The sequence below is a fragment of the Pelodiscus sinensis genome, chromosome 11, assembly GCF_052426305.1.
Source record: "Pelodiscus sinensis isolate ZL-2025 chromosome 11, ASM5242630v1, whole genome shotgun sequence".
NCBI classification, from domain to species: domain Eukaryota; kingdom Metazoa; phylum Chordata; order Testudines; family Trionychidae; genus Pelodiscus; species Pelodiscus sinensis.
The window spans coordinates 4,209,377-4,232,538 of NC_143062.1; the positions used below are offsets into that span (position 1 = coordinate 4,209,377).

At 45.6% G+C, this 23,162-nt stretch overlaps 1 protein-coding gene across 6 annotated transcripts in view; it reads left to right on the plus strand.

Annotated features, from left to right (window-relative positions):
- RAF1 (Raf-1 proto-oncogene, serine/threonine kinase) overlaps window positions 1–23,162 on the plus strand; it is an 85,427-nt gene that overhangs the window by 26,084 nt on the left and 36,181 nt on the right. For 4 of the 6 annotated variants that reach the window (XM_075939643.2, XM_075939642.2, XM_075939646.2 and 1 more), the window contains exons 2-8: window positions 706–758; window positions 2,192–2,424; window positions 6,346–6,458; window positions 9,459–9,561; window positions 11,761–11,918; window positions 12,486–12,584; window positions 14,940–15,093. In XM_075939643.2, the coding sequence (XP_075795758.1) occupies window positions 2,218–2,424; window positions 6,346–6,458; window positions 9,459–9,561; window positions 11,761–11,918; window positions 12,486–12,584; window positions 14,940–15,093 (834 nt within the window). In that variant the 5' untranslated portion in view covers window positions 706–758; window positions 2,192–2,217. The remainder of the gene's footprint in view (window positions 1–705; window positions 759–2,191; window positions 2,425–6,345; window positions 6,459–9,458; window positions 9,562–11,760; window positions 11,919–12,485; window positions 12,585–14,939; window positions 15,094–23,162) is intronic. The other 2 variants (XM_075939645.2, XM_075939644.2) reach the window with 1 other exon arrangement.

Consider the following 23,162-nt stretch of genomic DNA (forward strand, 5'->3'; position numbering starts at 1 on the left):
GCTTCCTCCTCCATGTTCCTCACCCAGATACCTGTGCAGGAGATGTGTAGGGTGGTAACCTGGTCCTCAACACATACCTTTGCTGCACACTATGCAATCATAAAACAGTCTAGATAGAGATAGTTACTTACCTTTCGTAACTGTTGTTCTTCAAGATGTGGTATTCATGTCCATTCCAAAACCCACCCTCCTTCCCCTCTGTCAAAGAAGCTGGACAGAAGGAACTAAGTTGGGGGAGGACAGGCGATGACCTATATTGGTCACCGTAATGACGCCACTCCAGAGGGTGCCCAGACTGACTGTATGGCTAGCTGCTGGGGGGAAAAATCTTCCAGCTACTGTGTATGCGTGTACACCTGATTGGAATTGACATGAAGAACTCATCTAGAAGAACCACCATTAGAAAAGGTGAGTAACAGTCTTTTCAGTACTGCTGATGATCATATAGGTGTGAGTATGAAGCCATGTGATTGAATTTTTTTTCCTATTTTGCTTTTTAAAAGTCTCAGCAATTAAACACACAACCTCTCTCTCCCACCCCCACTCCTACCCCCAATTAACAGAATATTATTAAAGTTGCTAAGTTGAGCATACAAGTTAGGAAATGCAATAATTATGGTTGTCTGTGTAACTTTAATTTATCCCACTTCTGTATATGTATTTTGATATGGTCTTTACATGATCACTTGCTCTCTTTTTCCACAGGATCCCAGCCTCAGTCATTGCACAGGATGGACCTGCTTTGGGGATGAATCAAGGTAGTATAGTAATGGAGGCTGTTGTCTGTAGAACGCTTGTTTTTTTCAGAAGTTAGGAGAGGTAATAGTGAATTGGCTGAAAACTGCTTAAAGTGAGAGGATGGTCTCATGAAGGCAGTCAGATGCTGCCATTATCCATCCTATCCTCTGCTACAGAGTGTGTGAGATGCTAGGCAAGTCCCTTAAACCAGTAGTTTCAGACATGGTCAGTAATTTATGCAACCTTTAGTTTGGATACCTTACTGAGATCCTGTAAAGTCCTGAGCACAGTGGGGCAAGCTGTACTTTGAACTTAAATAAAGCTGAGTATTCTTTCAGTCAGGCCATCGAGTTCTAAAGCTGGGTACCCAAAAATATTGTGTACTTCTGACTTTGTCACTTTTCCATCAATAAAATGGAGATAATACCACTGTAACTTACAGGTTTTGTGAAGATTAGTTAGATTAATATTTGTGAACACGCCTATATTATAGTAGTGAATACCATCAAAAGGCCTATGTGGAAAAAAAAATATTCTGCCTTCAGACCAGGGTTTCAGTAATGTGTCGTAAATAAGATTTAAGGCCACATATTGAACTGTGAAGATAAAACAAATTATTGAATAACTGTTCACAAAGTGAGATCTGTCTTTCAGGTACTGAATGAGGGATCCTTTGATGACATGCTACTTTTTCTATATAATTAAAGACAGTCAAAATGCATATGTACAAAAGGGCTGTACATATGAACAACCTTAATTCTGATATTTCCTAGCTTTTGGGTGCTTGATTTTGTCAATCTTAATTTTTGTATATAAAGAATATTAAGATGATCAGAAATATAGATAATAGATTGTCAAAGATTTATTTGGCAATAATTTCTCTTGCTATAACTTGAATACGTCAATATACTTAAAAAGCTGTTCTCAGTTTTTTGGTAAGCTTAATATTGACTTTTTTTTAAAAATCAGAACAGAAAAAAGGCTTCACACTTTAAATATAGTTACGATTTAACCCAGATATTTTAGTTTCAAACTTAGTGTGTGCTTAGCGATGAGTGAGGAAAGTATGTGTCAATTTGGAAGGAAAAACTCTATCAGAAATGCAACCATGGACCTAAGATGCTGCTTTTGAGATTCATAGGAATGTGCGTGCACATCTGAATTTTTTTGGAAATCAACATAGATAAACATAGCTGAGCTTGCTGTAAATGAAATTGTCTGTTTAAATACACAGACAATGGCATTCTGCTTAAATGTTCTTTGTCTAATTTTTACAATATAATTAGAGATGACACCCTGGTTGTAAAGCACTTGAGATCTGCCAATGGATAAATACTATATATAAAAGCACAGGTGGTGGTATTATTTATTATTTGGTTGGTCTTTTACTGTATTTACTTGAAGATTTGCCTTTGGGAATATTGTAATTTTGTTTGTCTGTACTTCATTACAGATTTTACTGTTCCTTAGGCTGTATCAATGGAGCACATTCAAGGAGCTTGGAAGACCATCAGTAATGGTTTTGGATTCAAGGATTCTGTCTTTGATGGATCAAACTGTATTTCACCTACTATTCGTCAGTCATCTGGCTACCAACGCCGGGCTTCTGATGATGGCAAGCTCTCAGATACATCTAAGACTAGTAACACCATTCGGGTTTTCTTGCCTAACAAGCAGCGCACAGTGGTAAGTCTACATAAGCCACATGTATAGCTGTCTACATTATACTCTACTGGCAACACTTTGTAGTCTGAGCATAACTACATGCTGCAGTCAAAAACATACCATATCTACACTCCAGTATATCAATGCTACATGTGTCAATGAAAGGCTCTGGCAGAGGGGAGACAGTGGGGAAAGCTTCTGGCAAGCAAACACTCTGGCCATGGAAAGGCAGTAGGGAAAGGTTTCCCCCTTGCCAGAAACTTACCTGTGTCAGGGAAAGAGCTCCAGCAGCAGGAAGGCATGGGTAAAAATAGCAATATAGATGGGAGGTATGTCTGGGCAGCTAGAGATCCATTGTAGGGTGTATGTTTGAGTATCTACCCCCATCCTTCAGGTGTGTCTGTATTTATTCACCTAAGCCATGTCTCAGTCTTCGCTCCTGTCTTGACCTGCAGTAGGGGGACACTACATGCCACCAAAAGAAGGCTGCAGTACTAAAGCATCCTAATATTATAGACTTTTACCATTAACACCAGGATGCATGTGTGGCAACAGTAATGTTAAATAAAACTGGAAGGTTGGTCAATGTTGAGGAAATTCATTATCAGTCTATTAACCCTAAATTGTATATTTAAAAAATAGTATCACTATATTCTGATACAGGGTGAACCTCTGTAGTCTGGCACCCTCAGAACCTGACTGGTGCCAAACTAGAGAATTTGCCGGACCACAGGAGGTCAATATTGTCTCGCAGCCTTACCAGCAGCACTTCCACTGCTTACTGGGCTTTTGCAAGACATTTAGGGGTAAATTATAACTAAATAACAGCACAGAGTCAGGACTGGTGGCTGTAAACAAACTTGATGGAACTGCAGGAAATTTGGCTGCATCCATGATTAAGTGGACATCTAATGATGTCTTCATCAGATTTCCGGTGATGATACGATGGTGGGATGGGTCCTTCAATGGCATAAAGGATAGGGCATCAGCCTCTGGATCCTGGGGTTGGAGTCTGTCCACCCAGGGGAGTGAGCAGCTGAGCACCCTCCATCAGCTAAAATCATGCCAGACCATGGATGTTGCTGGACTAGAGAGGTTCAACTGGTATCATACAGTCTGCTCATATATATTAGTAGAATATTCAAATATTTAATGGCAATAAACTTCAGTAGTGTGTTAACCTAACTTATTATACTGTTGCAGAATTATCCTAGCCTACATAAACTCAAATACATGATGATTTTTATCACAGGTTGCTTCAGCATGTTTCCTACAATAAAAGAATATATATTGAACTTAAACATCTCTTGGTCTTTGTCCCAAACTGAGCATTCCAACAATATGCTAAAGCTCAGTAGCATTGCATGAAATCCTAATTCATGTCTTGTCCCTTCCATCAACATAATGCACCTCCCTCAATCCACAGTACAGTACTCTGTTCTATCTGCATGTGTCAAGAATAAAACATTCCATCCAGCATAAAAAAACAATAAACTGCAGTAGAATTTCCCTACATAAATGTATTTATTTTTCTGGGTGTGTCAGACAACATGTCTGTCTGGCTTGTTAACACAGTAGGCCATAAACCAAAGCATTAAGGCCTAGCAAGTACATTGTTGCATACTGCAAGTGAACTCTTATGGACAAATATTCAAAAGTGAACTGTAATGCAGTTGGAGTGGTTCCTTTGGCTTATATAACTACCTCAAAAAACTTTCTGAGAAGCTTTTTTCCTGCTTCCACATTAGGAATATATGGTTCTGACTTATTGCTTTTTCTGTGGAGGACCTAGAATGTGAAATCGTAGCTGGAGGCTGAAACTTGAACTCCAGGAAAGGTTACTTAGGGTGGGGAGAGCTGTAGTTCGTATTTCAACCTCAAGTAAAAACATCATATTCCAAGCCCAAATAATGCAGGAGCTAGTGCTGGGGGGAGCCCGCTTAAAAGATGGTTCGCCTCCCAGCACCATCTCCACAGGGGCAGGGGAGAAGCAGGGACTGTGGGCGCAAGCTGGGAATCAGCTGATTCTCGGCTTGTGCCCAGTCCTGGAAGCTGCGACTCTGCTTTTTAAATGTATTAAGAGTACTGCCCCCCCCCCCTGCTGCTCTTTAGTTGGCTCTTAATACATTTAAAAGGCAGAGCCATAATGGGATTAGCTGCTCGGACCGGGAACCTACCCTTCTGCAGCTCCCCTGTTTATTGACTGATCAACTAGTCAATGAAAAATCCATCGACTAGTCAATTAATTGAACTATATTTAACATCTCTAGAAGGACTACTTTTTCTTTATCTTGGAGTTTTAAATCCTCACAGAAGCTCAGAAGTTGAATAGTCACATTATGCAACCATAACTTCCATTAAACATAGTCGTTTGTTTTTTAACCTTCAGGGACAGTAGCAAAGGCAGGTCTGCTCCCTTTTACATGAGGTGAGTCTGCCATTTGTTAAGAAGGTTCACAACTTGAGATGCTTTGGGATCATAAGATTGCATTGGTGGACAAAAAGTACCACTATGTACATCTGATTAGATGTCCAAGCTTTCAGCTTGAAGGGAGACCTTGCCAAAGATGCCTGTGCCTTTGTCATACAGATTACAGTGCTTTCTATAGGAGCTGTATTGGAAGACCTTTCTGAAGTTGCAAGCAATGAGAAAGCAGCAATATGAGCTATTAGCATTGGCTGCAAATTTGCTTTTGGGTGCTGTTGTGTATTGGGTTGTCATAGTGATAGATCTTGTTATAGTAACTGAGTTCGGTCATTAGGGGTTAGCCCAGCTGATTTTGGCTGGTTTTAGCTAGTTCTGTGTTATGGAATAAAATGGAAACTTGCAACTGCTGCTGCTCTCTGTGTTTCAAGTGATTTTAAACTCTGTAATGCCAAACAATATAACAGGTGCCATTCTATGTTGATCTTGTAAATCCGGTCTCCCTGGTCTGCTGGGGGGGGTCCAGCAAAGCCGCTGGACCCCCCCAGTAGACCATGGACACCCGAGCAAAGCTGCCGCCTGGGAGGCTTTGCTCGTTTGCCCGGGAGCAAAGCCGCCCAGGCAGCGGGACCCCCGCCGCCTGGGCGGCTTAGCTCGGGTCTCCCTGGTCTGCTGGGGGGGGGGAGGGGGCGCTGCTAGTGCACCGCCCCCCCCCCCCCAGCAGACCAGGCTTTTGTTGCGGGATGCCTCGGGTAGAGCAGCTGGGGTGCTGCTGGGTTGGTCCTGTGGGAACCTACCGGGCAGCGCCCCAGCTGTTCTGTCCCAGGCTCCAGATTCAGCAGCTGTTGAAACTGATCAGGCTGATTCCAGGAAGCTGGGGGCAGAGCAACTCTGCCTCCGGCTTCCTGTAGTCAGCCCCTGGTCAGTTTCAGTGGCAGCAGCTGAATCTGGAGCCAGTTCCGACTTACATACAAATTCAACTTAGGGACTATAGGTTTGTTCTTATCTTGTACGTAACCCGGGGACTGCCTGTAGTTCCTGTGTTTGAAAGTTTGAGCATTGTTTTGGTGGCAAGATGATTTTGTAAGACTTAGAATTCATCTCACACATGCATATGTGTGTGTATACCCTCCCCACCTCCAGGTTTGTTTATATTAAGAGTATGATCTAAGGCTCATTTGTTTCTAATCCATCAACCATAGGGAAGGCTGTATTGGATGGGTTTTTGGATGGACTTGTTCAGTTAAATTCTGAAGGAAATGGTATCTTTTGTTAATCTGCTTTAACATTGTCCCTAGAATTACTTGTACATGTTGTCAATGTGGCATGTTAGGTACATTTTTTAAAATCTTAAACTCTATGAATAAAACTGCTGCTAATGCTAGTTTTACTGTAGTGATGTGTGTTGAATGTGATGTGTCTAGTCTTGTGTAGAATATGAAGATCTGAAAAGTGGTATTTTAAACCCTTTTCTCTGTTCTCATTAGTGTTAAACTAAAATTGGCTGTTGTTCACAGGTAAATGTTCGAAATGGGATGACTCTGCAAGATTGTCTTATGAAAGCACTCAAAGTCAGAGGTCTGCAGCCAGAATGCTGTGCAGTTTTTCGACTTTTCAATGAACAGAAAAGGTAAGAATCTGTGTACAAGATCAGATAAATAGTTTTAACATCCTTTTGGATTTTTCAAATCCTGGTTTTAAATTAGCAGAACTGTGGTTTCTTGCCCCATTTTTGCTAATTTCTTTAGCGGTCTAAGTTGGCTGTGAAGGCTCTATCCTCATCCTTTCTTCGCTCATCTTACATTTCCTCTTCCAAAAGCCGCTCCTTAACCATGCTAAAATGATGTAAGAAATTAAATGTTTGTTTATATTTAAATTCTGTGTGCTGCTGTGTGTACTCAGATTTCTTTGCTTCCCTGCAGAAAAATGAGTTTCTGACGGGGAAGTAAACGGCACCTTCAAGACCAAGGTTGGTCATGCACTCCTATCCAACAGTGTGGGTGCATAATTTTGGATGCCTGGAGCAGCCAGTCAAGTGGCGAATCACTGCAGGGGTAGGGGGACCGGGAGAGACACTGATTAATAGCTCCTATTCTGCATTGGGCTCAGTTGCTAGTTCTAGCTAGACTGGAGACGGGAGTACAGGATTTCCTTTTCCCCTGCAAGGAGCAGCCAGGGCTGAGTCAGATCCATCCCCAGAAACCTTCCCTGGCTATAAGAACCCCACACGGAGCCCTTGTGCATTCAGATTCTTCCTCCTCTCCTTACCCCAAACCTTCCAGTCATCCACCTGCACCCAGATTGCCCCACACCTCAATTTCTCTCCTCTCCTCTCCCCTCCTCACCCCCCCCCCACCCACTAAGCCCCTCCATATTTAGATCTTCTTGGATGGGGTCTCTCTACCAGGTAGGGATGTAAAGAAGTTACAAAACTATTTTACTGTGTAACTGATCAAAACTCTGTCAGTTACAGGGTTAAACATTTTACAGGGATGTAGGGGCAGGGAAGGAAGGGTCCTGCAGGGGTCCCCTCAACCCTAAGCTCTTGGGTGTTGTCCCACATTGTGGGCTACGCCCCTCTCCCAGGATCCTGATAACCAGCTGCTGTCCCAGGGACTCTGCCGTCAGTGAGGTCCCAGTAACCAGCCGCATGCCATGGGCTCCCAGTTGCGGCAGGCTCCTGGCCATCGTTGAGCTCATGCCAGCTGTCCTCATCACCACTGGCTCCTGGCAGCTAGCTCTGCTTCCAGTGGGCTCCCATTAGCTGAGTTTACATGTTAACAGAACCCAATAAGCATTAGCTTATTGGTTAAATAATTAAACTCTTTCATCCCTGCTACCAGGTGTACATGGCACTGAGGGGCAGGGTCCTGCGGTGTTTCCAGTACAGGGGCCAGGGTTGAGTGCATCATCACCTCCAAGTCTGTGTTCCATTGAAGTGGGATTTTCAGGTCATCTCCCACATAGGGATGTAAGCGAGTAGTCAACTACCTGATAAGCTGATTTTTTACAGACTTGTTTGTTATATCAATTATAATAAAGCTAGATTGTTCAAATTTGAGTAAAAATTTCTTCCTCCATTTGAAGATGACTCACCTCCCTCAATTAAGGGTCCTAGTATTCAGTTTTATGGTTATAATTTCCTATGGAAATTTTAAAATGTTACGGATTTAAATCTCATCTCAGGTATTTCTTTGTGTTTTGTAGGACTGGGGGAGTGATGCTGCTATTAAATACCAAATGATTATTTTGCAATTTGAGGGAGTGAAGGTATCTCATAAAGTTTAAGTACTGGCTTCATACCTCAGTGCATTTTTAAGCCACAGTTATGAGACCGTCATTGTGAATATTCATCTCAAGTAACTCTCAAGCAAAAGCACATATGGTTTCCATATCACTCCTGCATTAACAGGAGTGTTGTGAGCAAAGCACAAGAAGTCCTTCTTCTGCTCTACTCTGCACTGATTAGGCCTCAACTGGAGTACTGTGTCTAGTTCTGGGCACCACATTTCAAGAAAAATGTGGAGAAATTGGAGACTGTCCAGAGAAGAGCAACAAGAATGATTAAAGGTCTAGAGAACATGACCTATGAAGGAAGACTGAAAGAAAGAATTCGTCTTGTTTAGTTTGGAAAGTAGAAGACTGAGAGGGGACGTGATAGCAATTTTCAGATATCTAAAAGGGTGTCTGTCTCAAGGAGGAGGGAGAAAAACAGTTCTTGGCCTCTGGGGGGTAGGACAAGAAGCAATGGGCTTAAACTGCAGCAGGGGAGGTTTAGGTTGGACATGAGGAAAAACTTCCTACCTGTCAGGTTGGTTAAACACTGGAATAAATTGCCTAGGGAGGTTGTGGAATCTCCATCTCTGGAGATAAGAGCAGGTTAGATAGACCTCTATCAGGAATGGTCTAGACGGTATTGGATCCTGCCATGAGGGCAGGGGGCTGGATTCAATGACCTCTCAAGGTCCCTTCCAGTTCTAGAGTTCTATGAATCTATGAAATTGCCATTCATAATTTGACAATTTTTATTAAGATATTTCTACAATAGGGTTGTAAAATCCTGTGTAATTGGTTAACTGGTTAAGGGGGGGGTCGCTTCAGCCCAACTAGGCTAAAGCGATGCCCTCTGCTACTGTGGCTGGTCTGGAGTGGCCTCCTGCTGCAGGCCCTGTCTGTGGTATCCCCCAGACCCACTGGTTAAGCTTTCGCATTCCTATTCTACAGAAACAATCCCTATAGGATCTGTATGCCTTATATTGTATAAAAACAGTAATCAAGATATGACGATGATCAGGGCTCGCCAAGCGGCAGCGAGCCCTGCTCGCCAGCTGCGCGGTTTCGTGCCGTTTTGCGTTCCGTGCATGCGCAGATCACTCTGCGCCAGCTCTTCCGGGTTGTAATCTACTCGCCACGGGCGAGTAGATTACATTATTTGTCAAGCCCTGACGATAACTCATGTAACTTAGTTGAATTGCTATTGCTGAAAAATTGGTAATCACAATTCTGTGTTTAAAAAACACATTCTAAGAGGATGGTTGTATTTGTTTTCATGTTACACAAGCATGTATTGCAATTTAAATTATTGAATAGATCTGTTTATTCTCATGTCTAGTTTTTTTATCCTTTGTAGCAAAAAAACACGCTTGGATTGGAATACTGATGCTGCAACCTTGATTGGAGAGGAACTGCAAGTAGATTTCCTTGATCATGTACCCCTTACAACTCACAACTTTGTAAGTTTTTTGTTTTCTTTTGTATTTTGAATGCAGGAGGCTCATTCAATTGACTTCCTAAAAATGGAAAGCAGCTTTAGATCTCAGTGCTGTAGTATCATCTCTTCCAATAAAATACATTAATTAATAAAGGTAGAATGGCAATACAACCTCAGATTATTTACAGGTGTTGGTCACCTAATCTCAGTGATTTTTCTCTCTTTTCCAGACATGGCCAAGAATGAGTGACAACACCCTCTTTCATTTACAGTAAGGGCTCATCTAGACTACGTCGAAGTGCCGAAAGAGGATATGCAAATTCCTGTGTAATATCTTCCAATCTCACTTTCGAAAGTGAAAGTCGTTTGGATGCAGCTTTTTCAGTGAACTCCTGCCCCCTTTTTGAAAAGCTGCTTTTCCTCAAAAAATGAGGTTTACGCAGCTTTTTGAAAGGGGGGGGGGGGGTTCGCCGAATAAGCATGTCCAAACTACTTTCACTTTCAGAAGCGAGACTGGATGCTTTTTCCTCTTTCGGCACTTTGGTGTAGTCTAGACATACCCTTAGGGCTCATCTAAACTACTACCACTTTCCCAGACCCCCAATCCATTCGTGAACCCTCCCTCCCACCCAGACCCCACACCCAAAGCCTGCTTCCCAGCAGCTCCTTCCTACACATTTAACTCCTCATTTTTAGCCCTACCCCAGAGTGTAGGGGGCCCCCTCAAAATCTACTAGCAACCCCCCCCCCTCCCGCGCTCCCATCTCTGATGTGCTAGGGCAATGTGGCAAGTGTCTTTCTGCTTCTCAGTCAGGGTTTTTTTGAGTGGTTGTTTTTTTCTGTGCATCCCCCAATTTATTTTTCTGTGGTCAGAAGCCCCTGACACACAAAATGTTCCTCACCCCAGCTTATACAAAGAGAAAGTATTCGTGGTTTCTTTGGCACACATGTTCTCTTGTTTTGAAGATATCAGCTGGACCCGTGGTTCTCAATGTTTTTATCATTGTGGGCCTTGTATAGTCTGTTATAGAGGCCTGTTTAAAAACAGACTGTCTGTTTTTCTTTTTTAACAATGTAAGTTAAAGAGCAGTAGGGCTAGTTTTCAAGGCCTTTCTTCCTTCTGTCAAGGGAATATGGCCAGTTTTTCCCCCACAATATGACCATGCATTATTTAAGCAACTTCATTCCAATCTTCTCTGTCAGGATTTGATGTTTCCATAGGAATGTTGTATCCGAATGGGTTTCATTCTTTGATCCATCTGGCCGGATTAGAAAAATGCTTAGCAGATTGTGTCAGTTAGAAAGATTATGATTGACACAATGAAGCCCCATTTATTTGATCCATTGTTCTGTCTGGTCTAGATCAGAAATGGACTAATTTATGACCAAGCAGAACAGAAAGTGAAAAATGTTTATTCCAGAATGGGCAGGAACCCAGATTTGAATTTTGCCTTCATTTTACATTGTTGGGTAAAGGACTGTTGTATTCCTTGCTTTGCAAAAGAGATGTCAAGATGCTTAAAAACACCAAAGTTCACATAAAAATAAATTTGCCTTAGGGAATATAACTACAAAATAGCATTCTTTTGTGCATAGCATATTGATAACTTATACATACATAATTCTATAACTACTCAAAAAAAAAAAAAAAGGTCCAAGGTGATCTACTTGGTGCTTTACAGTAAGGGTCTAAACCCATGGAGTTTAACCAGTTCTGAAGCAGTAGCCACTATTGTGGCTACTGCTGTAGCGAGCTAGCCATACACAACTGGCCAAATAGTCTCATTGTTCAAGTCAAACAGCCACACTCAATTGACTAAATAGCCTCATGTGGCTAGTAGCTAGTGTGTTGGACACCATGGGTCTAAAACTCCCTTCATTGCAGTCAGTGCCAAAAGTTCCAAGCATGTTATTGTCACAAGATGGTGCTCTCAGTCTTTCAAGGATAAACTTATATTTCAGTATTAAATAGCTAGATGAAGAGCTTACTAAATGTCTATACATTATCCATAATAACACAAATCCACAAACTTTCTCAAGTATAATATTAAGTTCAGTGTTAGGTTTGGAGCAGTTCTATAATGTTACATTTTCATTCATGATTTTACTGTTAATTTTTGCCAGTTCCTTAGGTATTCATCTGAGTCACTTGACAGAACTGATATCATAAGGGCGTTTGTGTATATGTGTGTACATTTTAACCATTTAACTTGTTTTCTAGGCTCGGAAAACATTTCTAAAGCTTGCCTTCTGTGACATATGCCAGAAGTTTCTGCTAAATGGGTTCCGGTGTCAGACATGTGGCTACAAATTCCATGAACACTGCAGCACTAAAGTCCCAATCATGTGTGTGGATTGGAGCAATATTAGGCAACTCTTGTAAGAGCTTTTAATTATTAATACAAATAGTGAATCCTTGTGACTGAAGAATCTCAGATTCAGTCATTTTACAACATTTAAGAAGATATACTGTGTAATTTTTTAGATAACTGATTTTTATTAATTTAGGAAATAGGACATACTACTCATTACCTATATCAAGCTGCAAGCGCGCTCACACAAAAAAAATATTACATTTACATTTTATTAATCTAAATCTTAAATGTTGCATAAATGTTTCTCATTGGCAGTTGCAGCAGTCTCTTCAGTTTCTGGCTGATGGCTATCCTTAAATTCTTTTTTTGAATGATTAAATTTTATTGGCAGAACATTAAACACACCGTTCCCTTAAAACTTCTACAACTATCTCCCATCTTCCCCACTGCCACTGTCATTTTGATGCAGATCTGATCAGTGTTTCCTGTAAGGTGTGCACCTGTGCAGGCGCACACCAAGAATTTGAGGCTTGCCCACCAAAAACAGAAACCTAAAATCATAACTCTTTCTGTAGCATTGATCAGGATATAATGTAGCACTTACTTGTAATTCTTTTTATTGATATTTCAGATTGTTCCCTAATTCAAATAACAGTGATAGTGGTGTCCCTTCACTACCTCCCTTAACAACGCGACGGATGCGTGAGTCTGTCTCCCGGATGCCTGTTAAGTAAGTTATTTCCACTACTTCTTGTTTTGGGAAGTATAGATTTAATACTGAATGATCATGTAATACCGGTGATGGAAAAAGAATGCACTAAAGCAATATCACTTGAGTTTTATTTCTGTAATACTAATATTTGATTACATATAGAAATTGTAAATAAAGTGTGTAGTATTCCCCCTTTCCTGCAGTTCCTGTGGTCAATAGATGTTTACACCTGAGATTGTAGGCTTTGAATTTTTAGTTTAGAGGTTTTTAATTGGATCATTTAGATTCAGTATCAAAAAGTAATACGCTTTAGTATGTAGGTTCCTTCAGACAGTATTGTGCCAATAGCCCCATTAGAGTTCAGCCAGTTGTGTAGTACATATGCAAATATGGCAGATTCATTTGTTTTGGATTAGTCCTATATAGAAGTGTTTAAAACATCATCAGTTTTGTTACCACCATATGTTCTTGTTGTTTAACCTAAGTACAGGGGTTTAAAAAAGAAACGGTGTATAACAATTTAAAGAAAATATAACACCATTGAAATTCTGAAAATCAAAGAAAATGTGTGGATTTAGATGCTAAATTCATATTATTTAATGCAGTATCTCTTCTGTCCCTTACTTCTGACTTGGTTCACTTTCCTTGCAGTTTGAGGCTGCTGAGATTGGTCTGGGTCAGAAGTGTATGACCCTCAACTTCCTCCCTAGGGGTGTGTCTAGACTACAGGGTTTTGTCGACAAAAGTCCACTTTTGTCGACAAAACTATACTTGCGTCTACACTGCCGCTGAGTTCTGTCGACATAACGTCGACATAACTCAGCAGTTTTGTCGACGGCTGTAAACCTCATTCTAAGAGGAATAATGCCTTTTGTTGACAGCGTTCTGTCGACAGAAGGCGTGTCAAAGCAAAGGCTTCACTCAGTTTACTTGGCTAAACAGACAGTTTTATTGATCAGTAAAGCAAAGTGAGCCAAATGTGGTCCCAGCAGAGCTGGTCCCAGTAAGGCTGGCTAATACAATCAATCCTAGTATCTTTATACCCTTAACGAAACAGTCTGATGTCAGGGCATCGAATTACAGAAATCATCAATTAAACTAGGAAAAACAAAGCCTTATCAACAAGATGGCGGACAGTTACGAGGGAGTACCTCTCCTGTCTGAACCAGCCCAATTAACACATTCCAATAGCCCATCCTGGAGGCCTCTTCTCACGGGGTGACAGAAAGTTCACTCTGGTCTATGTGCGAGAAGGAAAAGCTGAAATGGTTTCTGTTATACAAGATGGCTTCTAGCTAAATATGAAATGGTTTCTACAGTTTCTACAGGCGTTATTGCATCTACACTGTGCTTTGCGTCTACACTGCCATGTCAACAAAGCGGCTTGCTTTGTCAACAGAACTGGATGTAGTCTAGATGCTCTTTGTCGACAGAAGCTTTGTCAACAATATCTGTCGACAAAACGTCTGTTGACAAAAGACTGTAGTCTAGACGTACCCTATGAGTGCTGTAAGCCCATTTCTGGGATCCCAGCATGCTAGATTAAAACATTTTCTTTTGCGGGATTTGCAGTAGTAACTAAGTCCTTCTTATTCCTTCCACTCCTCCTTGACCTCCTATCCCACTTGCAACCCGAGTAATAGCAAATGAATTAGGGATGTATCCTTGTAATGTTTGTTAAATAATCACAGTTAACTTCAGTCTGGCTATTCATGTGATTAAAGTAAACAAGGATTTGAGTGCCTTTATTCCTGATTTAATAATTCTTTGCTTTAGCTGTAATCCAGTGTTTGGTCATAGGTTAGAGAAATTACATTCTTACACAAACACTTTGATTTCTGGAGAACTGTATTATGCATCTTTTAGCTTGTATTTCATGACTATCTTGTCAGGTTTTCTGTGTGATTAGTAAGCAGTCCCAGCAATTATTCCCCTTCCCCAAACTATAATTCTCACGGCAAATTAAAACTATTTCTTAAACTCCATAAATTGCCTAGTCTTGGAAAAAAGGGTCTTACTTAAAATAGCCGCTCAGTCGCAATTAGTAAAATTTAACAGTTGATTAAGTATGAGTTAGCAGAAGTTGAAATGAGGTGTAATAAATCAAATAATGGAGAAAATACCACAGATTGCTGCTGAATGTGCCAGGCAGGTATTGCCAACTGTTAAAATCTTGTTTTTAAAACCCTTTGATTTTGTAAAGGGTTAAATATATTAATCCAACTGGCTAAATAGTTCATTCAGCAAGTAGTACTAATCATTTGTTTAGGATTTTGTGTGTTTTTGTTTTTAGGCAGGATGCACTATACAGTAATTTGCAACTAGTACAGAAGGAAAAATGAACTGTGACTTCTCTCCCTCTCCTCATGTTAGCTCCCAGCACAGATATTCTACGCCTCATGCCTTCACATTCAACACTTCAAATCCTTCCTCTGAGGGCTCCCTTTCCCAAAGACAGAGATCTACATCCACCCCGAATGTCCATATGGTCAGCACTACCATGCCTGTAGACAGCAGGATAATTGAGGTAATATGCGGAATAAGAAATTGCGTAGAGGTCATCTAAAACTACTACTGGTTATTTAATCAGTAGTTTAATTTTTCATGTTCTCTTTTCTGCTTAACATCTTCCCTTAGTTTGGTAAGCGGTGAAAGCCCAGGATGGCCAACACCTGCCTAGAGATTTAAACATCTTATCCTCATGCTTGTAGCCTCTCAACTTTGCTAAAGTTTTTAACAGGTTTTGTGCTACTTTACAAAGAATTTGAGGAGCCTAATATTAAGAAGTTTTACAGATATCACTTACTGATCAAAAACAAGACCAGTTTTGCTGCACAACTGCTTACTATCGGTCCTTTGGAATGTGTTTGTTGCTATTTAAAAAATATAAATCCACATGCAAATTGATACGTCAGTCAGGTAGCAGTGCGTATCTAAAGGTCAGTGACAAAGAATGAATATTAAAGGCCGTGCTCTTGTGCTGTGCAGCCCACTAGACCAGTGGTCTCCAACCTTTTTAACCACAAGATCACTTTTTCAATTTAAGTGCAATGTAAGATCTACATCAAACCCAAATACCCTTGTCCCACTTCCTTCCCGCCCCTTCTTTGAGGCCCCGCCACTGCTCCACTCCTTTTTCAAGGCCTTACCCTGCTCACTCCATCCCCCATCCTCACTTACTTTTACCAGGCTGGGGTAGGGAGTTGCGATGCAAGCTCTGGTTTTGGGCCAACGGGTTTGGAGAGTGGGAAGGACTCTGAGTGAATGATTGGCTCAGGGTGAATGATTGGGTTCCAGGAGGGGTTTCAGGGTGCAAGCTCTGGGATGGAGTTTGGGTTTAGGGGGAGTCCCGTCTGGGGCAGGAGGTTGCGTGTAGGGGGAGGTTCAGGGCTGGGACAGGACTTCAGGAAGCAGGCCCTGTCTGGGCACCGTTTAACTGAGACAGCTTCCAGGTGGAGCAGGGGGGCTAAAGCAGGCTTACTCCTGCCCTGATCCAGCACCACTCCTGAAAGCAGCTGGCGTGTACCAGCCATGTGCTGCCCCTCAGCTACAGGCACTGAGCCCACAGCTTCTACTGGCCACGGTTCCCCATTATTGATCAATGGGAGCTGCAGGACTGGTGTCTGCAGGCAAGGACAACATGTGGAGGCCCCCTGCTCTGCCTTTCTTAGGAGCTGAAGGGACATGCCTCCCACTTCCAGGAGCAGCAGTTACCATAGGGATAACTACTCCAGCCATGGCAGGTTAGACATTTTAGAACCCACTATTCAAATAATTAAATTTATGCATAAGAGAGAAATCATAGAGCCATACAATCATCGAGTCCAGCCCCCTGCCCAGCTAAATCATCCCAGCCGGGACTTTAAGTTGGGACTTAAAAATCTCTAGGCATGGAGATTCCTCCACATCCAGTGCTTCACAACCCATTCCAGTGCTTCACCACCCTCCCAGTGAAATTGTTTTTCCTAATATCCAACACCTAGACCGTCTCTCTCCCCCCCCCCCCGTAATGAAATGAAAATTATGAAATGCACAAACCAGTAAAAACAAACACAAATAATGCACTTTGCAAGCAGTAAAAAGTAAGAAACACTTCCACATGTGTTGGGTCAGATGAGAGTGAAGAACAGTGTGTTTGTGAGAGTGTCACACACTGTGTGTCTGTCAGAGATTTGCATTGCCAAGCTTCCTCTATCCCCTTCTGTCTGTGTGGAGCTAGGGTACAAGAGTGGGGGGGGAGGAGAGGGACACCCTGACATCAGCACCCCCCCTTCTCCCTCCTACACCCAGCACAACAAGCAGGAGGCTGCCAGGGGGCCAGCTCCAAGGCAAAGGACAGGAGCAGCATGACAATGGGTGGAGGGGCAACTGAAGTGCCAGCACTTGAGAGCTTCCTGGCCAAACCAGTCGGGATCCCCTGTCAGAGGCTCCAAGATCTGCCAGTAGATCCCAATCTACTGGCTGGTGACCACTGCACTAGACCTATACTAAGTATTAAGAATTGTAGAATGATGTGGTAAGGCTCAGCACAGCTGAGATCCTCCCTCCTGCTGCTAGAGATGTGAAAATGTAACTCTGGTCTCATCAATTAACATTCACAGTTACATGCAGGCTCCAAGTACACATGGGGAGCTGACTTAAAGGCCAGCTCCCTATTCCTACTGGCTCCCGGAGAGCCGCCTGTCCTCCCTCCACCCCAGCACTGCTGCCTCTGTATCACATGCAGCAACGTGAAGGGGCAGGTGGGAGCCAACTGGTTCCCTGCCAGCACCGGCTTCCAGGAAGTCAACTGCCGCCCTACTTGTAACTAAACTCTCGTTGAGGTGCTATTCATGTTAAAATTATGTGAGGATGGGGAGAGGAGAGAGGAAGGTTTGCAGGAAGAGAGCATGACATACACAGCTCCCACCAAATGGGAGCTTTATTCAAACAGCTTAAGACCTGCTTGTAAGGTGCATGGAAAGCCTTACTGCCTTTGGCTGCTCTGCAGCACACCACCAAAAGGGACTCAGGAGAGAGCTTCTCTTCTGAGCGCCTTTGGAGCATCAGCTAGGGAAAGATGCTTGTGTGGCAGAGCTCTTACGCTCTGTTTGGAGTAGAGGCTATATTCTTCTTCGAGTGGTTGCTCATGTCCATTCGAATCAGGTGTGTGCACCGCGTGCACTGCGTCTCCGGAGCGTTTTCCCTAGCGGTAGATGTAGCGCAGGCAGGGCGCCCCTGGAGTGGCGCTGCTATGGCAGAGCATAAGTACCCCTGCCGGCGCTTCCCCACCTCAGTTCCTCCTTACCACCCGTGACGGTCATTGGAGTGTGTCTCTCTCTTAGAGTAGTTAATGGTTCCCATTTCTCTTAGTGTAGTGTTCGTAAATAGTTATAAATAGTTTTAATCAGTTAGTTAGCGAGTTCTTTGTTTTCCTTCCCTCCTTCGGGGGTGAGGAATGCCAGAGCCGCAAGGCTTTAAGGCTTGCGCAGTATGCGCTAAGTTCATGCCTAAGGGAGACCCTCACGATAGCTGCTTAAAGTGTTTGGGAGAGGGCCACTTAGCACACGCCTGTAAGATCTGCAGGTCGTTCAAGCTGTGCATGAAGAGGGAGCGAGACTCACGTTTGAAGCTTCTCCTCATGGAGGCGGCTCTACAACCGGCACCAACTGGCCACTCCACGGTGCGCAGTGCGCTGGCGTTGACGCGCGACGCCCCATCCTGTGTGTGGACTTTGGTACCAAGGGCTTGGCACCATTCTCACTCCTTGGCACCGAAGAAACTAAAGACTTCAAGGGGTAGGTCTCCGAACCGGAAGTCCAGGTTGGGCCTACACCGTCGCTTCGAGTTGCCAGTGTAGACGTCTCCATGTGCTGCTGTGTGGTGGAAGTGAGCGGGCCGACCATCCAGTCCGGGTCAGCTACTCTCGCGTCATCCTTCGACGCCGGACGCTTTTGAGTCGGCACAGGACTTGATTATCCTCACTACCTCCCCTCCGTCTTCTACGCCGGGAGCCATATTGGCACCGGTTTCTCCTCCGCACCAATTGGATCGGTCGGCACCGGTCACGTATGCAGCAGGACCGTCCCCTGTGGGACCAGTACCACCGTCCTCTACGTCGTTGCCAGTCTCAGCACAGGCTCCCAGGCTTCACCCGGCGCTTGACTGGACTCGACCTCCTTCAGTGCTGGGACCTCTCCCAGAACCGGCCCTAGCTGTGCTGGTGCTGTATTACTCAGGCCTTGTGGCACCTTCAACAGCGCCGTCAGCAGTACTGGCACCGGGCCTCCTGCCCGGGGTGCTGCTACAGTCATCGGCACCAGCCTCTTCGGCACCTCTTCAAGTTTCAGCACTGATTCAAGAACCGGCATCGGCCTTGTGGGCCATGTCGGTACCACCATTGCCGGTGACGCCAATCCCTTCTAGGGCGGCCACCACAGCTCCTGTGCCTTCAGTCCTACCCACCATGGTGCCCACGGCGGCACCGATAGGGGTGCCACCTCTGGGGCAGTTGGACTCTGCAGTTCCGCGCCTGCAACCAGCACCAACCTCTGCACCACAGTTGAGCCCGAAGCCTGTCTTTCTGGCACCGGTACGACCTCACTGCACGCATGCGGGCAAGCCAGAATCCATGGCCAGGTTCGCCCCCCCAATGGTGACGGGGTACTCATCATCAGCGCCACCCCGGTCCAGGTTTGATTACTCTTCAGATTCGGATGTGGGCTCTTTCACATCGGGGTCCTCGAGGGCTTTGTCACAGCATAGATCTCATTCCCGGCACCGGCGTGATTGTTTGCACGTGCAACAGACTTGGCTGCCTCGGTCGCATTGGCCTTTTTGGACACTGTGGGCATACCATCAGTGGCAAGGGCCTGTGCCCCTGTCCGCAGTATCTCCGGGCACCGAGTGCCCCCGTCGTCGTCACTGTCACGACCCCTTCCCTCGCCCCAGAGGACTGTTACCATAGTTGCCGCTAGAGACCCACAGGCTTCGGTGCCAGAGCCACTTCCGCACTCAGTGGTGCCTGTCCAGCCGGCCCTGCTCTGGATCTGGTGCCGATTCAGGAGTCGGAGTCATCGTCTCCTGATGAGGCCTTAGCGGATCCCACACCGGCGATGCCGACCATGGATGCTCAGTCGCATCAGGATTTGTTCTGGCATCTGGCCTCCAACCTGGGTGTCCCAGTGGAGCCACTAGTAGAGGACACGGATCCGATGATAGACATCCTGTCCAACGATGCGCCCGCCCGTTTGGCTTTGCCACTCAACAAAACTGTGGCTAAGATCACTAACGCCCTGTGGCAGACCCTGACTTCCTTAACCCCTACCTACCTTAAAGGGAGTCGAGAGGCGCTATTATGTCCCGCAGTCGGGGCACGAGCACCTATATTCCCAGCCTGTTCCGGGATCTTTGGTTGTCCAAGCCGTGGCCCAGAAGGAGAGGCTTCTGCAGCAGGAGCCATCCCCGAAGGCTAGGGAGCCCAAAAGCCTCGATTTAATGGGGCATAAGGTGTATGCCACTGGTGGAGTGCAACTCCGCATTGCTAATCAGCAGGCAATGCTGAGTCGATACGCCTATAACACCTGGCAGGCGATGGATAAGTTCAAAGATAAACTCCCCGCCGAGGTGCGCCAAGTATTTGGGGCTATGACTACAGAGGGCAGAACTATCTCCTGCACAGCTCTTCAGGCTTCCCTGGACGCTGTTGACTCTGCAGCCCGTACCATGGTGTTGGGTGTAGTTATGTGCCGTGGTGCCTGGCTGCAGGTGTCCGGACTACTACTCAGGACCTGCCCTTTGACGGCAAAGCATTGTTCTCCGAGCATACTGACTCGAGGCTCTATACGCTCAAGGACACGAGGCCCATTCTCCGGTCCTTGGGGATCCACACGCTGGCTCCTCAGGGTGTGTCTAGACTACATGCCTCCTTCGACGGAGGCATGTAGATTAGCCAGATCGGAAGAGGGAAATGAAGCCGCGATTAAAATAATCACGGCTTCATTTAAATTTAAATGGCTGCCCCGATCTGCCGATCAGCTGTTTGTCGGCAGATCGGGGCAGTCTGGACGCGATGCGCCGACAAAGAAGCCTTTCTTCATCGGCACAGGTATGCCTCGTGAAACCAGGTTTACCTGTGCCGATGAAGAAAGGCTTCTTTGTCGACGCATCGCGTCCAGACTGCCCCGATCTGCCGACAAACAGCTGATCGGCAGATCGGGGCAGCCATTTAAATTTAAATGAAGCCGCGATTATTTTAATCGCGGCTTCATTTCCCTCTTCCGATCTGGCTAATCTACATGCCTCCGTCGAAGGAGGCATGTAGTCTAGACACACCCTCAGTGACATCTGCTTCCCTATAGTCAACAGGGGAGAACGCAGTCACAGGTCCCCCCTGGGGATTACTGAAGATGCCATCCTCGCGCTGCGGCCCCGTCTTTGTCCAGAGCTTGTCGTCGCTGCCTGAGAGGGGACATCCCCCATGGGTTTGGTCAGGGCCCCTCTCAACAGTCCAAGCACCCGTTTTGATGGTCCTCTAGAGCGTTGCACACCAGTTTCCTCCCCCGCCCCCCCGGCTCCCTGTTTGGGGCCAGGTTATCCCACTTTCCCTGCACCTGGTAGAAATCACCACCGATGCCTGGGTTCTGAGAATAGTCAGGGATGGCTATACTATCCCTTTCCTGGGCTCGCCCCCTTCCAACCCGCCTGCCCTGTCCCTTTTCAGGGACACCTCTCACGAAGGCATTCTCTGCCAGGAGGTGTTAGCGCTCCTCCGAAAGGGAGCAGTAGAGAGGGTCCCTTCACACTTAAGGGGCAATGGGTTTTATTCCTGGTATTTTATTGTCCCAAAATCCAAGGGCGGGGTTCGTCCCACTGTAGACCTCAGGAACCTCAGTAAGACGGTGGTGAAATCCATGTTCAGAATGGTAATCCTGGCCTCTATTATCCCAGTATTACAGTTAGGAGACTGGTATGCAACTCTCGATCTCAAGGACGTTTACACAGCCACAGAAGGTTTCTCTGCTTTATAGTGTCCCACCGTCACTTCCAGTTTACGGTGCTCCCCTTTGGACTTTCGACAGCACCCAAGGTCTTCACAAAATGCATGTCGGTCATAGCAGCGTTCCTCCGCAAAAAGGGGGTACACGTCTTTCCGTACCTAGACTGGCTAATTCGTGGCCGATCCTACAAAAAGGTGGTGGCTCGTGTTTCCCTTACAAGGACTCTCTTCTTAAGACTAGGTCTCATGCTGAACAAGGAAAAGTCATCGTTGACTCCCTGTCAGTGCTTCGAATTCGTGGGGGCTCTCTTGGACACCAGGGTGGTGAGAGCATTCTTCCCAAGGAACAGATTTCTGGCCATAGTGGAGCTGGTCTCCGAGTTAACCCGGTTCCCCATTACGACTGCCCGAGCCTGCTCGAGACTGCTGGGACACATGGCGGCATGCACTTATGTGGTACGCCATGCTCGAATGAGGCTCAGATCGCTGCAGGCCTGGTTAGCAAAGGCGTTCAACCAGTCCAGGGGTCTCTGGGACATGGTTCTCACGGTGCCTCCAGCGGTAATTGCCTCCTTACAGTGGTGGACTCAGGAGGCTGTGGTGTGCAGCGGGGTTCCGTTTACCGTACTTCCCTCCTCAGTGACACTGGTCACAAACGCTTGAGACCTGGATTGGGGAGCGCACCTGGAGTGTCACAGGACCCAGGGTTTGTGGTCCCCTGCAGAGTGGACCCTACATATAAATGTCTGGGAGCTCAGGTCAGTCAGGAGAGCTTGCGAGACCTTCCTGACAAAGCAGTCGCGCCACTCCATCCTGGTGCGCCTGGACAACATGGCAGCTGTGTTCTACATCAACAGGCGGGGGAAGCCCGGTCGCCTCCCCTCTGTCGCAAGGCTTTGTGGCTGTGGGGCCTGTGCATAGCGCATGATATATTTTTGCAGGCAGAGTACCTGCCCGGGTGCAAAAATTTGCTGGCCGATGCTCTGAGCAGGTCCTTCGGAGCCCATGAGTGGTCCCTCAAGGATTCGGCCCTTCATCACGTCTTCCACAGGTGGGGTTGTCCCCTAGTAGACCTGTTTGCCTTGGCACACAACACCAAGTGCCAGAGTTACTGCTCCCTGTTGTGGCTGGGGGACCACTCCAGGGGAGATGCCATGACCGTGCCGTGGCCGGCGGGCATCCTCTATGCATTCCCACCGTTTTCCCCTAATTCCCAGGGTTCTCACCAGGGTCAAGACCTTCAGGTCCACAGTCATCCTAATTAGCCCCTCAGTGGCCCAGGCAGTTCTGGTTCCCTATCCTGGTGGATATGTTCAGCGAGGAGCCTATAACGCTCCCACCGGTTTGGGATCTCCTGATCCAGCCTTGAGACGGGGGGGCTCATGGTTTCCCCCAAATCTCAGCTCTCTCCACCTGATGGCTTGGTTTATCCGTGGCTGACGCAACCAGAAAGGGAATGTTCCCAGGAGGGGCAGATGGTGCTACTAGGTAGCAGGAAGCCATCCACCAGGAGGTCCTATGCAGCCAAGTGGCAGCGGTTCTCGTCTTGAGCGTCCAGAAGGAGGGTGCACCCGTCCTGTGCACCTGTCCTGTCCATTCTGGACTACCTTTTCGAACTC